This window comes from Schistosoma haematobium, chromosome 3 (assembly GCF_000699445.3).
Source record: "Schistosoma haematobium chromosome 3, whole genome shotgun sequence".
Lineage (NCBI taxonomy): Eukaryota > Metazoa > Platyhelminthes > Trematoda > Strigeidida > Schistosomatidae > Schistosoma > Schistosoma haematobium.
The window spans coordinates 30,144,905-30,167,035 of NC_067198.1; the positions used below are offsets into that span (position 1 = coordinate 30,144,905).

At 32.6% G+C, this 22,131-nt stretch overlaps 1 protein-coding gene across 1 annotated transcript; it reads left to right on the plus strand.

Moving 5' to 3' along the window:
- The first annotated feature begins 1,087 nt into the window (after positions 1–1,087).
- On the plus strand, positions 1,088–21,747 carry POC5 (Centrosomal protein poc5). The gene is made up of 10 exons (XM_051219023.1): positions 1,088–1,198; positions 2,682–2,929; positions 5,909–5,979; positions 8,346–8,523; positions 10,587–10,766; positions 12,374–12,734; positions 13,773–13,933; positions 17,382–17,537; positions 19,075–19,404; positions 21,417–21,747. The coding sequence occupies exons 1-10, from the start codon at positions 1,114–1,116 to the stop codon at positions 21,549–21,551; spliced, it is 1,905 nt and encodes a 634-aa protein (XP_051069544.1). The 5' UTR covers positions 1,088–1,113; the 3' UTR covers positions 21,552–21,747.
- Positions 21,748–22,131: the final 384 nt, after the last annotated feature.

Consider the following 22,131-nt stretch of genomic DNA (forward strand, 5'->3'; position numbering starts at 1 on the left):
TAAAATCTCAGACACTACTTCGCAGCTGCTACGATTACACCATGAGATCTTTTTTAGAATGATAGCATTATAAACTCATTATATGTGGATAAACTGTAAAGTATTAATGTTTCGACTGTTTTTAGCACTCCTTGACCCACCAACATCATTATGGCTTATTCTCAAATAATGTGTTGCACGAGACATGCCAGTTTTAGTGGCAGGATCAAAACATTTATAAGCGAGTTCATAACGATTTTTCGACGACCTGATAAATAGAAGTATGATCAATATAAGTGGTAAAATTATCAAAGGGAACACGATCGATTAGTTTGTTCATAACTATTGAATAGATACTGCCTATATTTACCTATTATCGATATACTTGTCGTCGTTAACCGTGACTGTTGCTATCTAACGTACATTTTATTAGTATGCATATTTTTCATCCTTATACCACACAATCTATAACCGTGCTGTTTCCATTGGTGCTCTGGAGACAATTTTTCTCTGGCCATGAATTGACGAGGTCAGAGAAGTCATTAGCAAGCAAAAGAGACATTCGAACCTACCTCAATACAAGGAACGACTCTCTCAAGTTTCACCGACACGAGTCCATCATGCCACACCTCGGTTCCAGTTCATGCTCATCCCGAGAACCACCTAGTATTTTACCTTCGAACCGGCATGCAGACCTCGCCTTCTATCATAGGGTGAAGACAACTTCTCGAGTTAGGATGTGTAACGTATCATGTTTGTAGTCTGTCACCGATGATTATTAGGTTTCACACCCTCAGCTATCGATTAAATGCTGACTCGACTAATCCAAACCACTGACCAACTTTTGCGTAGAGATAAATATGTAGTCGCAGGTAGCCAGCGAAATAAAGATGAGACGACGAATCATCATTTGTAGACTAAGTGCTGCAGATCGTACACAGTGACGAACTAATACTAGAGGAAGGTTTAAATACACGATCTCAATATTGCTCTGTATTACCAAATTTTTGACTTGAAAGCACACAGTTCAAAACCGAAAGAATGTTTTATTCCTAAGTATGAAATTAATTTTGAGCAGTTGTTTTGCGCATTGTCATTATGTAAACACAAACAATCTCACATTTGAAATTTCGGATGTTATCTGAAGGTCGCAGTTCTGATATAAATGATACTTTCTCATACTCAAACGACCCATCAAACACGAGTGAATATAATCCAGGTTGGTTTCTAGCCACTGTTTTATTCCCTAAAATTTATGATTTGTTTCCAATAAATCAAGATCATTGCACTGTCCTTCAACTTAATATCATCTGATGACCCCGTGTAGACATCTCGCGAGTTTTACCTATATATATATATATATATATATATATGAAATAATCAGATGCTAAATGAGTTATACAAATCACTGGAATTTATATATAGTAGTTCGAAATGTAGGTGTTTTGGCCTTGATAAGTTCGTCATTTGTTTACGATTAACTGTGAGCTTTTAATAATTCAAAAACCCTACCGCATTGAAGCCCTTTATGTGTTTATCGAATAAGATTGACGTTTTTGAGACTAAAGGAGGTTTGCAAGCGATTTTTTTGTCGGGGATGGCACAAAATCTAGGTACGACACCAGCTCCATAAAATGAAAAAAGGTTTGGAAGAAGGTGATTCGATGAATTTTTTTCGACAAAAATAATAAATTTGGTTAGATTTTAAAAGGTGGAAACTTATATATTGGAGCAAATAATGGGCAGAGAGAGCGAAAATATTTGTGGTGTCAATATCCAGGTGTTATTTTTATGGACCATATAAAAATAGCAAGAGCGGTTGAAGCTCATATGTAATGTTTTTTTGCACAAAGTGTAAGTTGTCGATAACGTCATATTGCGGAATATGACGACATTGATAATATGGATTTCTAAGCGCTTTACTTTGATAACATGTATGTAACCAGTGGATTGTTTATGAAAAAAAACCCAGTATAAGTCAGGATAAAATTGTGCACTTAAACTATTGTAAACGTAGGAGACAAAACGACTGCTTAACTAGCCACTTAAAGTAGAATGAAAGTCTTGTAATTAAGGCAAGTACACAGACAACAGTGTATCAACTTGACCTATGTAATCTCAGGTCGTAAAGATCATTGAAACTAACAAAGTAAAAATAAAATGCTTAAGACTCACCAATTTTTAGTTTGGATGATAAGTTAATGATTAAATGCCAATTTTTCAAAATGTACTCACTTTTCACGGTGTTCAAACATGTAGGATCGCTAACTATTGTTTTTGCTTATAAATACTTATCTCGTCCTTTCTAGCAGATTTGTTAAGTTGTCATTTAGAGGCAGAGTAAACTATAAGGTCTCTGGCAATAGGTGGTTGCCACTACATTAAGAGACCGAATTACTTGTAGAGTGCAAATCAGTATCAGATTATGAACTTCGACCAGTTTTGATTACTGGAGTTCACAAAAGACATATCCTGGTTATACATGTCCAGTAGTAATGTCAATGAAAAGAAAGTTCCGCTTGGAAAATAATTTAACAAAGTGTTTTTGAGGTAACACAACAGTCCATGGACTACAGAAAGTCTGAGATTATTATATACGTTTCATATTATACAAAACAAATAGTACCTAGTCATTAATTAATATCTTATCGCTTTTTTATAAGGTACTGTTTATTTCCACTGATTTTTCCCATGTTTTACAGAAGCCGATAACAGTAGCAGAAATAAAGATTTGCACAATAATGAAACACAAATTAGCAGTGAATCTAATGGACGTCTTGATTCAATGTATTTACATTCCAAACAATATATGACAGGAATATGTGATTATTCCCATGAACTAATTGATCTTGATAAGATAAAGCATGAAAAGCTCTTTTCTGACACTAAGCTTAGTGATATAAATACAATCTATGATGATGCCGCATCAAAACTTAAAGAAAATTTGACTGTGAGTTATTTTTTCAATTAAGCATAAAGGCTGATGTTGATTGTTGAACTTACAACCTATATATCTTATTTGGGTAATCCCTTAGCCAACGAATTATAAAATAATTTACTACTTTGTTTACATGACAGTGATGTTCATTATGAGATGGAAATAGATAAGGAATCGAGTTAAAATATGTTTGGGGTGAATGAAAAGATATCTATAGCGCATTTCCATAGAATTCTAAAATTTCTTAAAGTTTGTTTTTCTAGAATTAATTAATACAATGACCTTAGATGATAATGAAACAATCATTTTGATTATAGCTTCCTGTGGTACTGTAGCTAAATTTCCAGAATCAGCTTCTTGATGGTGATACTTTTATCAAGCTCAAATGTTGCTTCAGTTATTTTAGTAATCGCCTCCGTACACTGATGGAACTTTAAGTAAAAAGATTTACTCAGTCGTTTTACGGTAATAAAACCTATTTCGAAAGGCTAAGACTTACAACTGTTTACTGTCCAGGTAGTTATTCATCGCAATTTAAGGGAATACAAAACCAACTGTTGCTTACAAAGTACAGTTTTCAGCACAGTAATTGTAGTTTCTCAAATGATTTATGCATTTAATAGATCCAATGTTGGTCGTTATCAGTGTGATTATCAGTTTACGGTTATGAAAATAATAATATTGAGGACGTATTATACATTAAAACTACATCTTAAATAATTATATAATAGAACATTTTATCTATGTAGAATGATTTGTTGTAAATAAATAGTACTAACGGAGTCTCTCTTATTATTTGGTCGCATCGCTTTGATGTTCATAATTGAGGAGTAAAACACCTATTTTCTTTTGTAAAGCCCGGTTACCGTAGAAAGACTTGATGACACATGTTCGACTATTAGTGTTTTCAGATTGCTATATGTATTCAGAACAGCTGCTAAATATGTATTGTATAGTCTAGGTTTATATGTTTAAGTAGTGAATACACTTGTCAACGAATTTGTAAACCTCATGCTCATTGTGAGGAGTAAAGAGTTTTATATCGAATCATTCCATCACCCAAATCGATAGTGGTCTTTGAAATGACTGTATTAGTAACTTTTCAGACAATCAGGGCAAAGCGTGCCCGAGGTAAGCCGTAATATAGGTTGATAACTGAAAATCTTTGGCGATAAAATTCGAAATCAACAAAACAGAGAAGTTACATTTTCTCACTGTAATTCCTTGAATATCAAGTAATTTAGCGTTCAAAATTTAATTGTCATCTGCAACATTTTCATTTATTTAAAATTTATTTTGAAATGTTTTATGATTCCATAGTCTTGTTTCACTAGCCAGTTTCATAACGTAAACATTTGCTTTATTTTGAGAGCTCTTAATCCATTCAACTAGTATTTCTTTTTTCGAGAAACATAGATGCATGTTGATTTTTTAAAATGTTAGTTTATGATACATAAACTAACATTCTTTGAAACGGTTCTAGACAAATATTTAGCATGTATCAAACCTTCAAAATTGTAACGATGGCTTAGGTTTTTGGTGTGTATAAGATATTCTGCATATTGTTTAACTTTTACAAAACGTGGAAAATCTTCGTACATAGTGTTACCCAACTTTGTCATATCAATGCCAAAGTGGTTCAATAACTGCAAACATAAGTATTTTAATTCACGTGGTTTGACGATCCTCATCTTTATATTAACACTAAGGTAATAGAAGCCCACAAAAAGCTACTTTGTCAATGATGTTATAGTTTGACCTTACTGTAATTTTGCACAGTTATTTTGAGGATAAGATGACCAGAATTTTTTATATAAACATAAGTATTTTATATCAGATGACTTAACTTTCTTCTATGATTTTTTATATTTGCCACGTTTTGTATGAGTTTTACGAAACGTCTTTCTATTTCTCAGCTTATAATCTCAAACTACGGTGTAAACGATTTTTCGTATTATGTCACATATAATTTTTTGTGTTTTTCACTTACAGAAAATATCACTGTTGATTTATATATAAAGCGCACATCTTATGCAGATTTCTTAGTCATAATTACAGGTTGATTTCAATTTTATGTGTGAATTTACTTTGATTGGTATTGGAAAGTTTCTGTATTTATTTCTCAGCAGTTTTATTATTAAAACTTTGATATTTTAGTTACTTTTTGGCAAGTATACTTGGCCATTCGAAAAACCAAGTTAATTCAATCTACACAAACGTCTAAGTTTTAGATCTAAGAGCAGACAAAGCCAAGTTGTTGTGGTTTGATATAAAACAGAGTTTCTATTCATTTACTTTTGAAACGAGTTTATAGCAAATAACTGTTTCTACGTTACCTATAAATGTACCATTTTTCATGAATATCGTGAACTATGATAGTATATACCGCATTAGATATCTGCAGTTTTACTAGGTCACGCTTTAAATATTGTTCAAGTTAATTGGGAAGTCATAAAAGAATGACCATACGATAAAAAAATGACTGTATCTGTATCGTTCTGAATACAACAAAGCATACTCACTTGTCCATAGAATAGACAAAAGATTACAAAGTGTACTCATAAAAATGTAACAAATACTTCGTGTTTATTGTGTATCATATAAAAATATTTATTATCAGTCTTTTTAAATGCTATAGATTTGGGAGGACTTTTTCATTTGAAGAGACTTTAGCTAATAACGTTTTTCCTACTCCATCCTTGAAATATATGGTTTTGCTATTTCTTTAATTCAGCTGAGGTTTTATCACTAGTTAGTTTAACACAAATGTGGTGGGTATTATTTGCATTCCACGCGGATTTACAGTCGTTTATTTTTCTAGAAGAATGAGAGCTATACATTTTATCGGCTGTTATATAGTTGTCTTTTGCTTTAGATCGAGGTAATATTTGTAACTTTGAGATTAAATTTGGTCTATCTCTCTTTTTATATATATGAAGTAAGACTCTGACAGGTAGATGGATTTACAAAACCTTCTTTTACTGTTTTTAGGTTCATTATCAATCAGTTCAGGAAGAAATCATGTCATCTGTTAAAAGTCTTTTTTCAGTTGAACTAAAACGGTAACACAATTAAACTGTTTTTCAATATTTTATGTTATAAATAACCGTGTCATAGATAAGTTTTGTTTTTTTACATAACTGTGGCAAACAACGGTAAATTAAAAGATCAATTATCGACCAAAAACACTGTTTTTACCCAAAACTTCATCAGGTTTTAGTTTAATATATAGAAATATTTACAAGCATACATAAAAATATTAAACTAACTCACGCTACTTATGAGTTAATGTTAACAATAAAATAGATTATATAACCAAATACAATAAGTGAAAGGTATAAACTGATAGTGTGATACTAAGTGTGTTATTAATGACAAAAATAACAATAGTTCTCAACATAGGAAGTAAGTCAAGGCTTGAAGTAGAGCTTGATGAATACCTAATTGAAAATTATATTTCTCGCGCATATACGTTATTCTAATTTAAAATATGAGAATTTTTAATATTTTGAAATATGAAATATGAAAAAAAGAGATCAGATCACGGCATGGAAAAATGGTGACTAAAAATACTATAATAGTTTAACTGACAGACAACTGACAAAAACCAGTAAATTGGCAGACAAAAGTTATTAAATTTATGCACGGGAATGAAAATACCAGTAGGTAAGGACCAATTAGAAATTAGGTAGAACCTTTAATTAATTAAGTAAAGCTTTTGATATTTAAAAATTACGAATTATTTTCTACATTATATACGACTAATTAAATATCTTATATTTTGGTAAGTACATCAGCTTATTTAGTTCAGGTAAAGTAATATTTCGTTCATAAATACCATTACACTACAATACATTATGTTTATGAACCTGCCACCCATTGGTAAAAGTATACAGTTTTAATTGTTGTGTGATCGGTTTTACTGACGTTTATTATATTGAAATTTAACTTAACATCACTAGTTTTTACTCAACCCATTGAACACATTGGTAAATTTTATTAACAATGTATCTTTATTAACTCTTAAAATAACTTGAATTATGGATGTCAGTGCTATACTACAATAAATTTATAACGTGATTAATTTTAATCATACGTAACCAAATTGATCAATAACAGTTGCAAACTATAACACTGGGAGAAGTAATCTTATTTCCACAAACAGGCTAAATTTGAATGGTTTATTTATAATTTAATAGTTGAATTCATGAGCCAATTGAAGCTAGACCACTACGGAAAACCTGGAAAAAATTAACGGTCGTTTCGTTCAAGTATGGGACTCCTCAGCAGTGCGCATCCATGACCCCACCTCGCGAGATTCGAATCCAGGACATATCAGTCTCGCGCGCGAACGTTTAACCTCTAGACCACTAAGCCGGCATCCGACGGTGTTAATGTCTAACTTCAGCTAATCCACAAAATTGAGCGATACACTCACCATTGTCTTCAGGAAGTTACTATCTCACAACAGACCCCGTTGGACTCCACTGGTTACTGCTTCTCACTAGAACTCCAAAAAATACCTCTTGGAGACCGCCGCTAGTGAGCATATGATGAGTCAATTGACTCACGAATTCAAATGTTAAATTATTATAATATTCACAAAACCCCTCTCTGTTTATTTTTACCATTAACAAAGGCGAGTCACAGATCAATAAGAAATAACATATTGCTTAATTATTCAAATTTTAGTCTAATCTATTTATATTAATTCACCTCTTGCTAACATTTAAAGGTTAATTCAATCAGCTGACAATATATGAAATGCCATTACAGGATGCTTTATTTATCTACTTATTTTTTAATTGTAGTTTTCACATTATTCTTATGTTATATTTCTTCTAGCCTTATTTCAAACAGATAATTTCCATCTATAAATTTACGACTGTTAGAAAGGTCTATTTTTCAATTCATTTTGTGATGAGCAGCTCTTTCAATTAAAACTTTCCCAACTATACACATTCTTGATTCTATAAAGGATTGATCTCATGATTTTAATGCTTTAATGAAAGCATATTAAATTTAAAACATGGATTTAATAGTCAATGATCCTTATTTTCAAATTTTAATCAGTTACTGATATATAATAGTTCTTCAATTCCATATACAGTTAGGTATCTTCACATAGAACTCGATTTTTTTATCAATTAAAAATTCGACTCTATATAAGTATGAAATAGTAAATGCATATCAGTGTAAAGCCTCAAATTATGTGAAAAATATCTACTATGGATTGTTTTTTTTAAGAAAAAAATAATTTAATAGCATAGCAATTTTTTACACTATGAGCGCTGCTGAGGAGTCCCATACTAAGACGAAACGGCTGTCCAGTGCTTTCAGGTTTTCCATGGTGGTCTAGCTTTAATTGACTCATGAATTCAACTATTAAATTATTAAGTTATTAATTAAAACTTATTATCATTTTTAGTATAAAAAATGATATGATTAAGCTTCATGAACAAGTGATCAGTTTAAGAGATCTTGCACGTAATCATGAAGGTACAATAGCGCGTAAAGAACAGATTATTTGTGATTTAACGGATAATATTAATAAGTTAAAAACTCAAATGGAAATAAATTTGAAAAAGGAAAATGCCAAAAGAAAGGTAAGTATTGTTTTATCTTAAAAAATTTTTTTATAAACTTATTATGTAATAAAACATTTACTAGTATAGGGGTTGTGTAGATTATTAAGTTTTTGATTGAGATCCTGAGCCGATTGATGTTAGACCACCACCTTTGGAGACCTGGAAGCACTGGACGCCGTTTCGTCTCACTGTAGGACTCCTCAGCAGTGCGCACACACGATCCCGCAATTTCGTGGATTGGTTGATGTTAGACACTATCACCATTGGATACCGACTCAGTGGTCAAGTTGGTTAAGCATTCGCGCGCGAGACCGAACGCCCTGGGTTCGAATCCTGCGGGCGGGATCGTGAATGTACACTGCTGAGGAGTCCCGCAATAAGACGAAACGGCCGTCCAGTGCTTCCAGGGTCCCAAAGGTGGTGGTCTAACATCAATCGGTTCGTGATCTCAATCATAACACATTTAATCGATTTTTACGTTTTTTGATCATTAGTGTACACTTCCTGTTAACTTGTATAAGTACATTCACATGAGTGATAACATTTCAGGTTAGATGTCATTTATTGTCTTTTAATCTGTTTGGTAACAACGACAACAAAAAATATATTTTGACTTTGATCTAATCTTATTTCAAAATGTTTCGTTAAAAGTTAATATTTTGATTCGACTTAAAATATGTCCATAATTTCTGTCTAAAAGTCATGTTCTGAAATGCCATTTAGCTATTTATGGAACATCTTATATCCAATATATATATTATTTAATTTGTTTATTTGGAAAAAGAATTTCAAATGTTATAAAATATTTTCGATTGATGGGATGATAAAATGATGCAAAAGAAAACAGATATATTATGTATCTCACTTCTTTGTTTTAAATTTTGTATTGACACTTCAAGACGAGATTTTCTTAAATCTGGACTTATGATTATTGACACCAACTTAATCAGTTTTAAGGCTTTAAAGACTATCAATAAGATATTAAAATGCATTTTAGAGTTAAAGAATTGAAGTGTAAAGTACTGAATATTAAATTTCAGTCCTAGTTGGAAATAATCATCTTGGTCATTATATATACCGTGAATTTCTAGATCCAATAAGTTAAATGTGTTAAGATGTATTGTGTCGAGTCCACTGATACGACGAATTCTTCGTTCATCAGTCAGAGAAGTAAATAATCGATGACATATAATTAGTAGTACGTTCGACGGTCGTCCAATCAAATGTTAATATATGTTTTCTATAGCCGAGTCTAACATGGTACATCAGCGAGAAAGCTAAGAATTAATAAGGAAGTTATATTGGCTATATATATAACCTCTCGACCTTTAATTAAACATTGAAAAAGTTACACAAACGGCTTTAACTATTATAGTGCTCTCTCACATATTTCTTAATGACGACCTTACTTCATTATAGATTGACTAAAGTCGAAAGGTTTAGGGATATCGTGTTATTCTGAAAACCTGAAGGTCGACCATTTGAACCCAAATAGGATCATAAGTTCTCTCTGTTGGATGTTTTTGAATTAGCACAAATTAGCTAACTAGTCATGCCAGGGTTTTAGTATATTATTGACGCATAGTAATTTATATTAAATAATATTTTAACTGAGACATTAATAGTGAATTTTCATGTTATCATTGTTTAAATTTCGTCTACTTTTGTTAAAAGTCAAGATTGTCACAAATGCCAGATAATTTATGGACGACTATATCATACGAAGGCTGTATTCAGATATTTAAATTTTTGTCTACATAATGTATCTTCATTTTCCATATTGTTTTATGGGAAAAATAAACAAAATTCATAGTCTTTATAAGCAAATATCGATGGTGGCTAGTAGCGGAATCTAGGATGCACGTTTCGTTCTATTTGAGACTCCGCTGCTAACCATTATCCATATTTTCTTATAATGTTTGTGACTTAAGTCAATATGGAGGCAATCCATACAGGATGCATATATGCTAATTAGTGATCGAACAATCGCAGTTCTAAACAACAATAGGGCGATATAAGCAAACAATACCAAGTGAACTAAAAATTTTATTTATTTATTTTCTTTAAATTTCATAATCTAGTCATTTTGTGTCAAACTTGCTGATCGTTATTATAAACAAAATATTTTAAAACAAGCAATTATTGGATGGAAACAATTCACGGAATACACTTGGAAACAAAGAAATTTTCGACGACTTACTTTGGAAGCTCAGTCTGAATGTATCAAAATTAAACAAGAATTAAATCAAAAAATTCTTCAAGTAAACAATGAACAGATGTATAATCTTATTTAGTTTACTCTAAAAAATTTTTTAGTTTTTATTTTGTTAAACCATAATTATATTTCAGATAGAAACAATAAAGGTTAACTAACTCATTTCACTTATTGAACTCGACTAGTTTCTTTTTGAGTTTTATATGATCGAAAAACCATCAGTGTTCAGTTGACAATAATACAATCTATCTATCTGCTGTTATTATTATTAATGAATTTATTCAATATTATATTTTCGGTACAATACAGAATTCTCAGCACAAAGTATTTCATCAAGTTTTCTTTCCCTATTTCTTCATCTATCTTGACGATAAATATTGAGTTAACACTAGTTAGATGTTAACAGTTCAGGAATCGACATTTGAACATAGATCATTCTTTTCAATGCATATTGACATGCAACACAATGTCTCTGATTGTACTTTTTTGTAAGTTGTACGGTGAAAGATTGTAAACTTTCCATAAACGCGCCTAAATAGGTTATGCGATTATGAGCCATAATGACATGTTAAAACAGACAAAAGATAGGTAACTTGTTGAGATATGTTGATGTCAGAAACAGGTAGCTCAGATATCCAAGCAGACCGCTAAAATATTTTTTAATGTATTTTTTAAATTTCGTCATCACACTGTTGATTGGGGTGTTATTCTCTAAAATGTACTTGTTAATTATGTTGCATCTTTGTATACATGTCGGTTGCTGTAGACTACTTTACAATTACGATTATTATATATCTTTATTGGTTCACTTCGATTGCATGTGGATATGAGTTTTTGTTTGAAATTTTTTCTAGTGATTATCCAATGATATAGAATATAGTGTGATGTGGGTTACTTATATCCACATAAGTAGTAAATAACGGTGGTCAAGCATAGAATGTATTTCAGTAGAAGATCGATAAGGAAAGAACGGGAACTAAACGCAATCGGTATGAAAATGCATGAACAATGAAATCTGAGACAATGGACTGATATTTGCAAAAGGAACAGTGAAGTTTGAGACGATGGATTGATATTTTGAAAATTAACTATTTAGACACTAACACCATTGGATGCCGGCTCAGTGGTCGAGTAGGTTAGGCGTTCGCGCGCGAGACTGAAAGCCCTGGGTTCGAATCCCGCGAGCAGGATCGCGGACACGCACTGCTGAAGAGTCCTACAACATGACGAAACGGTCGTTCAGTGCTTCCAAGTTTCCAACGGTGGTTTAACGTCAATCGGTTCATGATCTCAATCAAAAACTTGATAGTCTCCACAACCCCTGTACTGATTTATTGTACAGTTTTCAGATTTTAGTAAGATGCTCTGTAATTTCGTGTCAAATACATTCGATTGTCCCCACTCATGTTCTTGTTCACTACAATAGTTTAAATGACCATTCTATTAACAGTAATGTGTGTAAAGATCATATTTATAAAAATTCTAAGGTAGCTAACTACCTGTTGTTAAGATAAAAACAAAGTACCAACTTGATAGATTTATTTTTATAAATATTCACAATGAATTAGTTTGGAGATTATATTTCTTGTAAAAATTTACCAATTCATTTGCTGTTATATGCATTTCTTTGTATTTCTGTTTAAAAATACCTAGCTGGAGGCCGAGTTAAAAGTTAGTCAAAGTGAATTAGAATCAATGAAAGCCAAACAAGCCGGTGAACAAGCTGCACTGAAAACAGCATTAATGCGTGGTGTCTGTGCATTAAATATGGAAACAATGGCTGTATTCAATGAAACTCTGCCAAATTTGAATAAAGAATTTATAAATAAAAAGTTGACTGTTGATTCGCAAATTTTAAACAAAAATTATCGTACAGATGATCATTTGGAATTGGCTCAGTTGACATCGAAGAAATTAAACGGTTGTCATTTAGATAAAACGATTCACAATCAATCAGATGAGATGATTTTCAACATACAAGCTGATCATATTATGCAAGCCACTCATCAAAGTAGTGAGTATACAAAAGTTTTAGCCTTAATGCTGCAACATACAAACGGCTATCGTAAGTATTGAATAGGTTGAAGGTCATTGTTGCTTCGCTTGCTTGTGTGTGCGTGTTCTAGTGCAGTTGATGGTGTCTAGATGTATTCATGTGTCCGCACGCGCTTAGGCATTGTGCTGTAGTTTTGTTTTGGCCAATTTTATGTGTTTCGTAATTTACGCTACAAATGTTGAAGTTAGTTTTAGATAAACTTAATATAGTTTTTATAGTTCATTTTGTGGATATGTTTTTGATTTACAAAATTTACTTTACCCTAAAAATTGTCTGGACGATATTCGTAGTTTCTAACAATAAATAAAGCGAAAAGGAAAGATCCATCTCTTAATGAGTAGGATAACTGTTTTCTCGTATAAACAAACTCTTCTTAATAAGATCCATCAAGCTCACATTTCTCAATAAGTTCAATACTGAAGCATAGTTTATGTAACTTATTCTGACTTTGTATATTGCATAATTCTACCACCGAGAGAGATTGAAAAGTTTGTATGCAGGACCTCAGCATAGTTTTTTCATCGCGACTCAACATTACAAAGCAAAACTTAGGAAGTTTATTACTCAAACTCAGTCGATTTTAGACAATGCATAGTTGCTTAGTCGACAGTTTGTAAAACGATTGATTTTTCACACAATCCTTAGTATCTAATATAGTCAAACTTCACTAATTCAATAGCAATAAGTGTTGAAACTATGCACTGTGAAACAAGCTCAAAATGGGAAATAAAAGCTAGTCGGTGTTTTTTTATGTTGTTTATTGGACTGGTTTTACGTTACCAGATATTTTAGAAATTTCCGGGTGTACAAACGCGATATATGATCGACATAAATTCACCTCGTCACCATACATAGCATAAATATATAGAAAAATATTTACCCTTAAGAATAAAACTGTATATTCCATTAGATTGGCCTTAACTGAGTAAATATCTGCAGTATTACTGTAGTTATACAATAAACTGAATATCCCAATTGTCCTTTATATTTATTAAGACACTGAGTTCTCTAATCAGAACAGACAGAATTCTATGGAGGCATGGCCAAGAGATACAATTCGTAATGTTGAACCATCTTATAGTAATGTGGTAAGAAAAGGCAACTGTGCAAAACCACTTAGTCATTCCACGGAAATTTGCGAACGTTGGTTAGGTCATGTGAGTTATATTTTTGAATGTATTTTATGTTTAATTTTATCGATGTGTTCACCTTTTTTTATTTATAGTACATTGTCTGTATTTAACAAAAAATCTATGAATTTTTATGTCACCAAACAAAAAACTTCAGATCTTATTATTATTGTTCAGTTCATCATCTGAATTACTGTTACGGAATTGTGAGTTTTTCTGTTAAAGTCTCATGAATTTTAAAATTCATTGGTTGGATAAGTTATGAGATATAACTCGAAATTGCCAATGATCTCATTTCAAATCATGATCAAAGTTTTAAATATTTTACAACACTTCATCAGTGAGTTCACGGTCTACATAATTATTTTTTAAAGACAGTTTTCATCACGGATTGAAATCAACTGTATGATATTAAAAAAAGACCTGGGAAACTGTGAACGAACTTTCCCTATCAATTCTAAACAGCATAGAGCCTGGCAAATACGTGTATCGGTTTAATTTACGGTTGCACAACAAGATCAATATATCAAGACAAATACTAGAATATTAGAAACGATAGCCGCACTCATAGTAGTAGAAAGGAATAGACATACGGAATTCGATTCTACGACTCGTGAGTTCGCGAAATAAAAGGGAATAAATCAGTTTGAAAACCTAAGATCTAAGAGGAGACAAAGGGCAAGTATACCTGGACGGTTTGATCGATTAAGAATAATGTCACTCAGCGTCTCCAACCATTAGTCGCGATAATCGCACTGACGTCAACCAGTTAGTTTGGACCTATCAATATAGTTCGGTCGATGATTTCAAGACCTGATGTCACATCTTGGTTAGGCCGCCCCTAGGCCTCTTCCAACCTACTCCTCCGCAAGCTAATATCTCTCGTTGAGGTAATCGGAGGTTGGGAACACGTAATGTGTCCTAAACATTTCAATCGATGGAGATTCACTGCTTCATCAACTGACTGCCCATCTTTATCTAATACCCTGTATTACATTTTGACGGAGTTTTGTTCTCTGAGCTGGATGGTCTGGTCGTGGAGCTTTCATCGTTCTTCTGAACGACATCATCAGCACAAACTTCAGATAGACTTCTATCTCCGTCAAAATCATCCACCTGAGCTACAAATCTTCTCCGTCACCCTGTATTAAACTTCGGTATTGCTTACTCGATGGTCCAAACATACTGGAATATTATTCTTAAGCACCTATTATCAAAATTTAGTAACCAACAAACATCCATTTGTTAAGGCTGGATTTTAAACCCAAAAACAAACAATGTACCTTAATTATTAAAGATCTAGACATAAATCCATTCAAAAATGTTGATAAAATTCCAATCACTAAATTAAACGAGATTCGTCAAAAAATTAGGCGATTTCTAGATCCAATTCATTTCTAGCATTTGACATTATTTTTAACCATTGTCCAAAGTCAAAGTAAACATATGATATTACACTGTCAGTGGCCATTAACGATTAAGACTAGTGCTTAAAAATCACGAACGTAGGTGAATTTACTAAATATACTGTTGTTATTATGGGATTTCCCATACACTATTTGTCCACTAAGGATAGAGCGATGCGACATTACTTTCCACATAGTAGTCAATCGGTTTAAATATCTCAGTCCTATAGGCTGTCAATCGCAACTCTTATAGGCTAGCAATAACTTCTATGATTGTAGCACTGCATTATAAGGGGTTGAATCCAAAAGAAAAAGTCATCAGTTTCCATTAGTTTATAGATATCCATACGAACTTAAAATTTAGTTCCTAGCTTTCTGGCATTCGCCTTCAGGCATCCAACATCATACTATGTAAGGCTTACGAAAGGCGGTCACTGTAATATAAGGAAAATAATCCTAATTTTTTAAAAAAGGATTTTAATGCTTGGATATTCCTACTATTGGAAACGACAGTGTATTATAATTATCACAGTCTGTTTGCTCTGTGAATCTGTTCTTATTTAGCATAAAATGTTACTGATAGATGTCAGTAGCTTAGGATAGTTACTTTTGTCAAGAAAGACGAACAGTAGAAAACCCCTTGTATTCTTTACACAGACTACAGCTTTTACGTCAATATATATTACAGTGTAATAGGTTTTTATATAATAAACCAGATTGTATTCAGGTGTATTAAAAGCCATGAAAATGAATAACACTGTAGAATGAAATTTAATGAGAAGAACGTAAACATTGAATTCATGTATTCTAAGTTGTAAGCACGTAAGCTTTAAAGAATCTTTTGGATTAATTAGTGACCGAGTAGCATAATATTGTAATTTTGAAAGTGGGCACTAATGTGTACGGAAAATAATTAGATATTTTTCATACGTTACACTTGAAGATAAAACGTAATATTCTGAGTGACTTATACAGAACAGATGTTAATTTCCCTGATGCATAAACTGGTTACTGAACAGAAAATAATGTATTTTTGTTTAATTTTTTAAATGTGTTGCATTATCTTCTATTGAAGTACTCAGAACGGAAGATAAATCACATATGAACAAGTAGGGCCGATCAACAAAATCTTCATGAAGTTATTTTTCTTCGTTTTCTATTATGATTGCAATAAATACACCACAATAAAACTAACTAATATCTAGAAGTATTATTATTATATGATGACATAAATATTGGTACAAGGCGACACCGAATACATATGCACCATGCAAGTCACTTGATTTGTGCGTGGACTATGATACTGTCCGAGTGCCCAAACCGAAACAGGTAGTTTTCTTAGGAAGCCACACACGAGCCTTCAACCTAAGGGTCTGGTCCACGATAAAGTGGACCAACGTCAGGAGATGCAGTCCCGTATTAGCTGGTGACCAACGATTGGTTCATGCACCATTTGCTCCCTAAGGATACTGGAGCCCATGTGCACCATTTGTTTGGAATCAGGTTTTTCCAACTCCTCTAGGTGAATTCTGCATGTCCACCAACCCGGTTAAAGTGCCGGACATTTATTTTTCGTCCTCTCAATTTTTTAAACAACACCCCCACCGCGAGAAGGCAATGAATGAGACACTATTATTCACTTAAATATCTCATTTTACTACTCATAATGAGAATTCTGAATCGTATTGTGATCAGATCACTTAGTACGACTGTTAATATTGTGATGGATATTACGATTAAGCGAAGTGTGAGAAACGTCCGTTAAATAACTGTTAAAAAAGACTCGAGTTTTAATGTACCATATCTAGAAGTTCTTATGTATTTTTGTCAGGTGTTGTCTTTTTCATTGAAGATTGATCATTTTACAAAATCAAATTGTTATTTTAATGTTTTTATCACCAAACAGTATCGCTTGATGAAACACTAGGAAAACCAATAAGGATTATATATTGTCAACAAATTTCTCAAGATAGCTCAAAAAGCTTTTCATAGGTGTTTAATTTGAATCAATTTTTACAAATAACTTACCACTTATTCAATTATTACCAGCGTTACTTAATTTATTTTAGAGTGATTACAGTGAGAACGATCCATTGAATTTATCTGGCTTACCGACATATAAGACTCATGATCGTCATTTACATACAATTCAAAGTTTATCATACCAGGTTGATGAGAAAATATCTAATTCAGATCCAAGTGAATTAGAACATGACAATCAGATGGTATGCTATTTGTTTAATAAAGCAAACTAATGTTTATATGTTTCCTTTCTATTGTCTTTATATAAATTTCATAATGTTCTATTTCGATTTATTATCATTGAATACAGAATAATTAATCCCATCAATGAATTAAGACTACTCAAAGAAATTTATGAATTTCCTTTGTTTTACTGTATCATGGAATACAATAAAAACACCATTTGTTAGTAAGAGGCAAGGTAAATTACTAAGGTTGTTAAGTAGCATGATTATGACAAAAATTTATTATACAAGGAAACAACTTGATTTTACAACTTGATTGCGGCTTATAAGTAAGGTACATTGACATTCCTTTTTTCGACTAGTTTTAGTAGTAGTAGTATTATTATTTCAATATATAATGGAATTGATAAAATCCATTTTGAAAAATTTAAACTATATCTAGCATTTTTCCTTAACCGAAATGTTTTATAGTTTTACAATTTATTTAATGTAAAATTTATCTGATTGTTTGTCTTTTAAAAGATGATACATGGTTGTTGTTGTTGTTGTTTAGTTTAAGGTGATTTAGTTTTTTTCTGAAATATTTACATCAAGCACCGATGATTCCATGTTTAAAAATAAATTTCATCAGTAAGTGATACCTATTATAGTATCAATGAAAACCTGTTATTGAGATAGAAAAAGTTTGAGTACTGAAGCTTATGAATTCCATGGACGTTTTAACGCAAATGCCCTGGTACGACCGAGAGTGAAGAGAGTCATCTCTCCCTCACGAAATGATCTCACATGGCCACGTGCACACAACCACTACCAGCGAAGTCCTACTCACTGCCTTCTCGTGGCAGGGGTGTTTACGAAACTGAGAGAACGAAAAGCGAATGTCCGGCACTTTAACCGAGTTGGTGAATATGGACGGTTCACCTAGAGGAGTTGTGAAAACCTGATTCTAAACAAATGGTGCACATGAGCTCCAGTATCCTTAAGGAACAAATGACGTATGAACCAATTGTTGGTCACCGGCTACCATGGGACTGCATCTCCTGACGTTTCTCAGACCTTTAGATCGAAAAATCCTGGTGTGGCTCCCTGAGAAAACCACCTGTTTCGGATCGGGACCCCGGACAGTATCACAGCCCTCACACATATCAAATGAGATCTGTGTGGCGCATATGTATTTGGTGCCTCTTTGTACCAATGTTTGTGTGTTTAAATTAATAAATAAAATCAGTAGTTTACAGAGATCCTAAAACTCAGACTTCAGAGAAATAACTTATCTAGTGGTCTCCAAATTGATAGTATATCGTGATACATATGTCTCGTCACTAAATAAATGTACCAGAATAACACTAAATTCATTCAATTCGGTGGTTTTGTTCACTGCTATCTCACAGTATCGTATTGTAAAGCATCGAATAGAATGTGGGATGATTTTTTCTGATTTCTGGATACACCTGAAAGATGTGCTCAGTTTGACTATAGAAATATTTGTATTCACTGAAAAACGTCTCTGCATTTTGATAACTTCTGGGATCATTCCCATTTCTATAAAATGCAGGATAACAAATGGTTACCAAACAAAGATTTAGCTCCGAACACAAATTACGACACATCTTTTCGAATCAATATAAACTCTACGAATTCTAAACATGAAAAACCCGGCCGCAACTTGTATGATGGAAAAACTCATACGACAGTTGAAAATGCTAAAAAGATGTTAAGTTCACGAAATTCATCAAATCGTTTTTATTCTACGGTGAAACAAAATAAATTATCATCATATCCAAGACCTCAAACTGTACAGCATGGAATACCTACTGGGAGCTATCCAAATGGTTCTACAGCTATGGTTAATATCTTAGTTCACCGACATCAAACCGGTAATCAGGTAAACTATTTTATATTTTTCTCATGTTTCTCACTTATCTTTTTTAAAGCTGTTTGTACTTCATATAATAGTTGAACAACTACTTATATCCACATAAGTAGTATATAACGATGGTCAAGGATAGGATGTGTTTCAGTAGATTGATAAGGAAAGAACGGGAACGAAGCGCAATTGGTATGAAAACACATGAACAATGAAATCTGAGACAATGGAACAGTCAATTTTGAGACGGTGGATTGATATTTTGCAAATTAACTATTTGTTGTATAGATCTCAGATATTTTTGATCTTGTGCCCAGGTACATTCGATTGTCCCCACTCATGTCCTCGTTCACTACAATTTGGGATAACATATTTCCTAATAAAGCATATTTTACATAAGTTATTGCTTTTTAGTTAATCTATCAAATGCAGAATGTTTACGAAAACATAAACATGATGCATTGGTATATGTAGTATAGCTATTTTATGTTTTAACTGCACTCAACCGAATCAAGTTTGCTGGTCACGATAATGTCTAGCTTTAGCATAGTAGGGTAACTGAAAGATTAGAAGGTGGATTTGTACACGGTTGCTGAGTTGTTTAAACACATATTTTTGAATGAGACACTACTATTCACTTAAATATCTCATTCTGAAACTCATAATGAGAATTCTGAATCGTATTGTGATCAGGTCACTTAGTAGGACTGTTAATATTATGATATATATTACGATTCAGCGAAGTATGAGAAACGTCCGTTAAATAACTGTTAAAAAAAGACTCGAGTTTTAGTATACCATGAAATTTTAATAGTAAGAAAGGTCAGTTCTTCTTTTTTGATTTTATCAGACAAGATCATTTTAAGTAGCTTGATTACTCACTTATTCGACATTGAACTTGAATAATTAAACATGGATAATTTAACGATATCGTAACTGAACTTCTATTTTCAATAAACAAAACGGATAGGTAATTCTTGTTACTATATCAGTTCAATACTGGATAGGTAGTGAAGTAGTCGCACGCGTTGACAAATTCACTTATCTTAGAAGTCTGATCAGCCCTAATGGGTTGGTATCGGACGAAATCTCAGCACAGATTTGACAAGCTCGTTTAACTTTCGCCATTTTACGTCACCTATGGCGATGGCGAGATATCCATCTTTCAATTAAGGGACGAGTATACTGCTCGATAGTTCGTTCTGTTCTTCTTTACGGCTGCGAAACGTGGCCATTAAGAATATAGGAAACTCGTAAGTTACTAGTATTTGATCACAGATATCTTAGATATATTGCTCGCATCTGCTGGGATCACCGAGTAAGTATTAGGGAATGATGGTAAATCAATTGATGAGGTTGTGAATCTTCATCGACTGAAATGGTTGGACCACGTGTTACGTATGTCTGGATATCGATTACCACGACGCGCAATGCTGATTAGTGTTGGATGTGGTTGGAAGAGAGTTAGGGATGACGAAACCAAAATGTGTCATCAGTCACTTCTAGTCTTAGCCATGTTGGTAGATGGAGACTACTTGGTTGGGGTTGGCGTGACTATCGTAACCAATGGTTGGAGACTCTTGGCGACACGGCTCAGCATCTATCACAATGGCGTAGGTGTATACACTTTCTGTCTTCCCTTAAACTATGAGATTAAAATAGCGTCATATCTTTCTTTCTACAAACTGATTCTTTCTCCATGTATTATGTCCTTATATAAAATCTTTCTTTTATATATTACCAGCACTGAATTAACTACTTCTATGAATCCGATGTTCATCTTGTTTTGCTAATGAGGTTTGGGAACTTGGACCAATGGATATATGTGCCTGGTCCTACTTTATAGCTGACTGGCTGAGGCGATTGTTATGTAAATGGTTTGAGATTTATTTGTTCCACAAATTTATTTTCAGGTTAACTTATTATGATTTCTTATAAATATTTTGATCATCAATATCATCTCATGATAAAAATAAAATAACTATCAAATTTAGTCTGAATAAATTCTTTGATAAATATTTCCCTTTTAGATAAATTCAACAGAAAATGTAAATACTCATAAGCATACAACTAATTCGACAGGAGTACACTATTCACATTGTCAACATAATCTTTCCTCAACACCACGTTTATATTCTGATTCATATTCTCATAGACATGTTTAAATGAATTGAAATGTAACATTTTTACTTCTTATTTATATAATTGATGAAGGTATAGTTAACTAATATATGAATGTATTCCATTATCATATTTTCATACGTTGCTAGAATGATCTATAAATAAACCTTATTTAAACGTTGTAGTTATTATTATGTAAGTTCACTTATTTCTTTGAAATATACACATTTTTTTGTAGTAGTGTGGTGCGTATTACTTATATTGATATAAGTAGTATATGTCGCGAGTCAGGAATGTAATGTCTAGCAGAAGAAGATGGGGAAAGATCAAGAAAGCAAGAACGGGAATAGAATGCAATTTGTATAAAAATGCAAGAACAATGAAGTCTGAGGCATTTTGAAACAATTGGTGGACATTTTGCAAATTAACGATTTGATAATTTTGATTTTGATTATTACCCTGAAGAAGTCCAGACAAGTTAGCTGGACGAAACGTTGGAATTAGTTAAATTTCAATCGCTGAGAATATTTCAAATATAATTTTCACATATTGATGATTTGATATATGGTTCTCAGATTTTATAGAGATGCTCTGTAATTTTGTGTTACATGCATTCGGTTGTCT

Excerpts from the sequence above, each read along its gene's own strand:
- POC5 (XM_051219023.1), top strand. The coding sequence starts at position 1,114 with ATGTTATCTGAAGGTCGCAGTTCTGATATAAATGATACTTTCTCATAC. Across the intron at positions 13,934-17,381 it reads GCGAACGTTGGTTAGGTCAT|AGTGATTACAGTGAGAACGA; the intron begins GTGAGTTATATT and ends AATTTATTTTAG. Across the intron at positions 19,405-21,416 it reads GACATCAAACCGGTAATCAG|ATAAATTCAACAGAAAATGT; the intron begins GTAAACTATTTT and ends TTTCCCTTTTAG.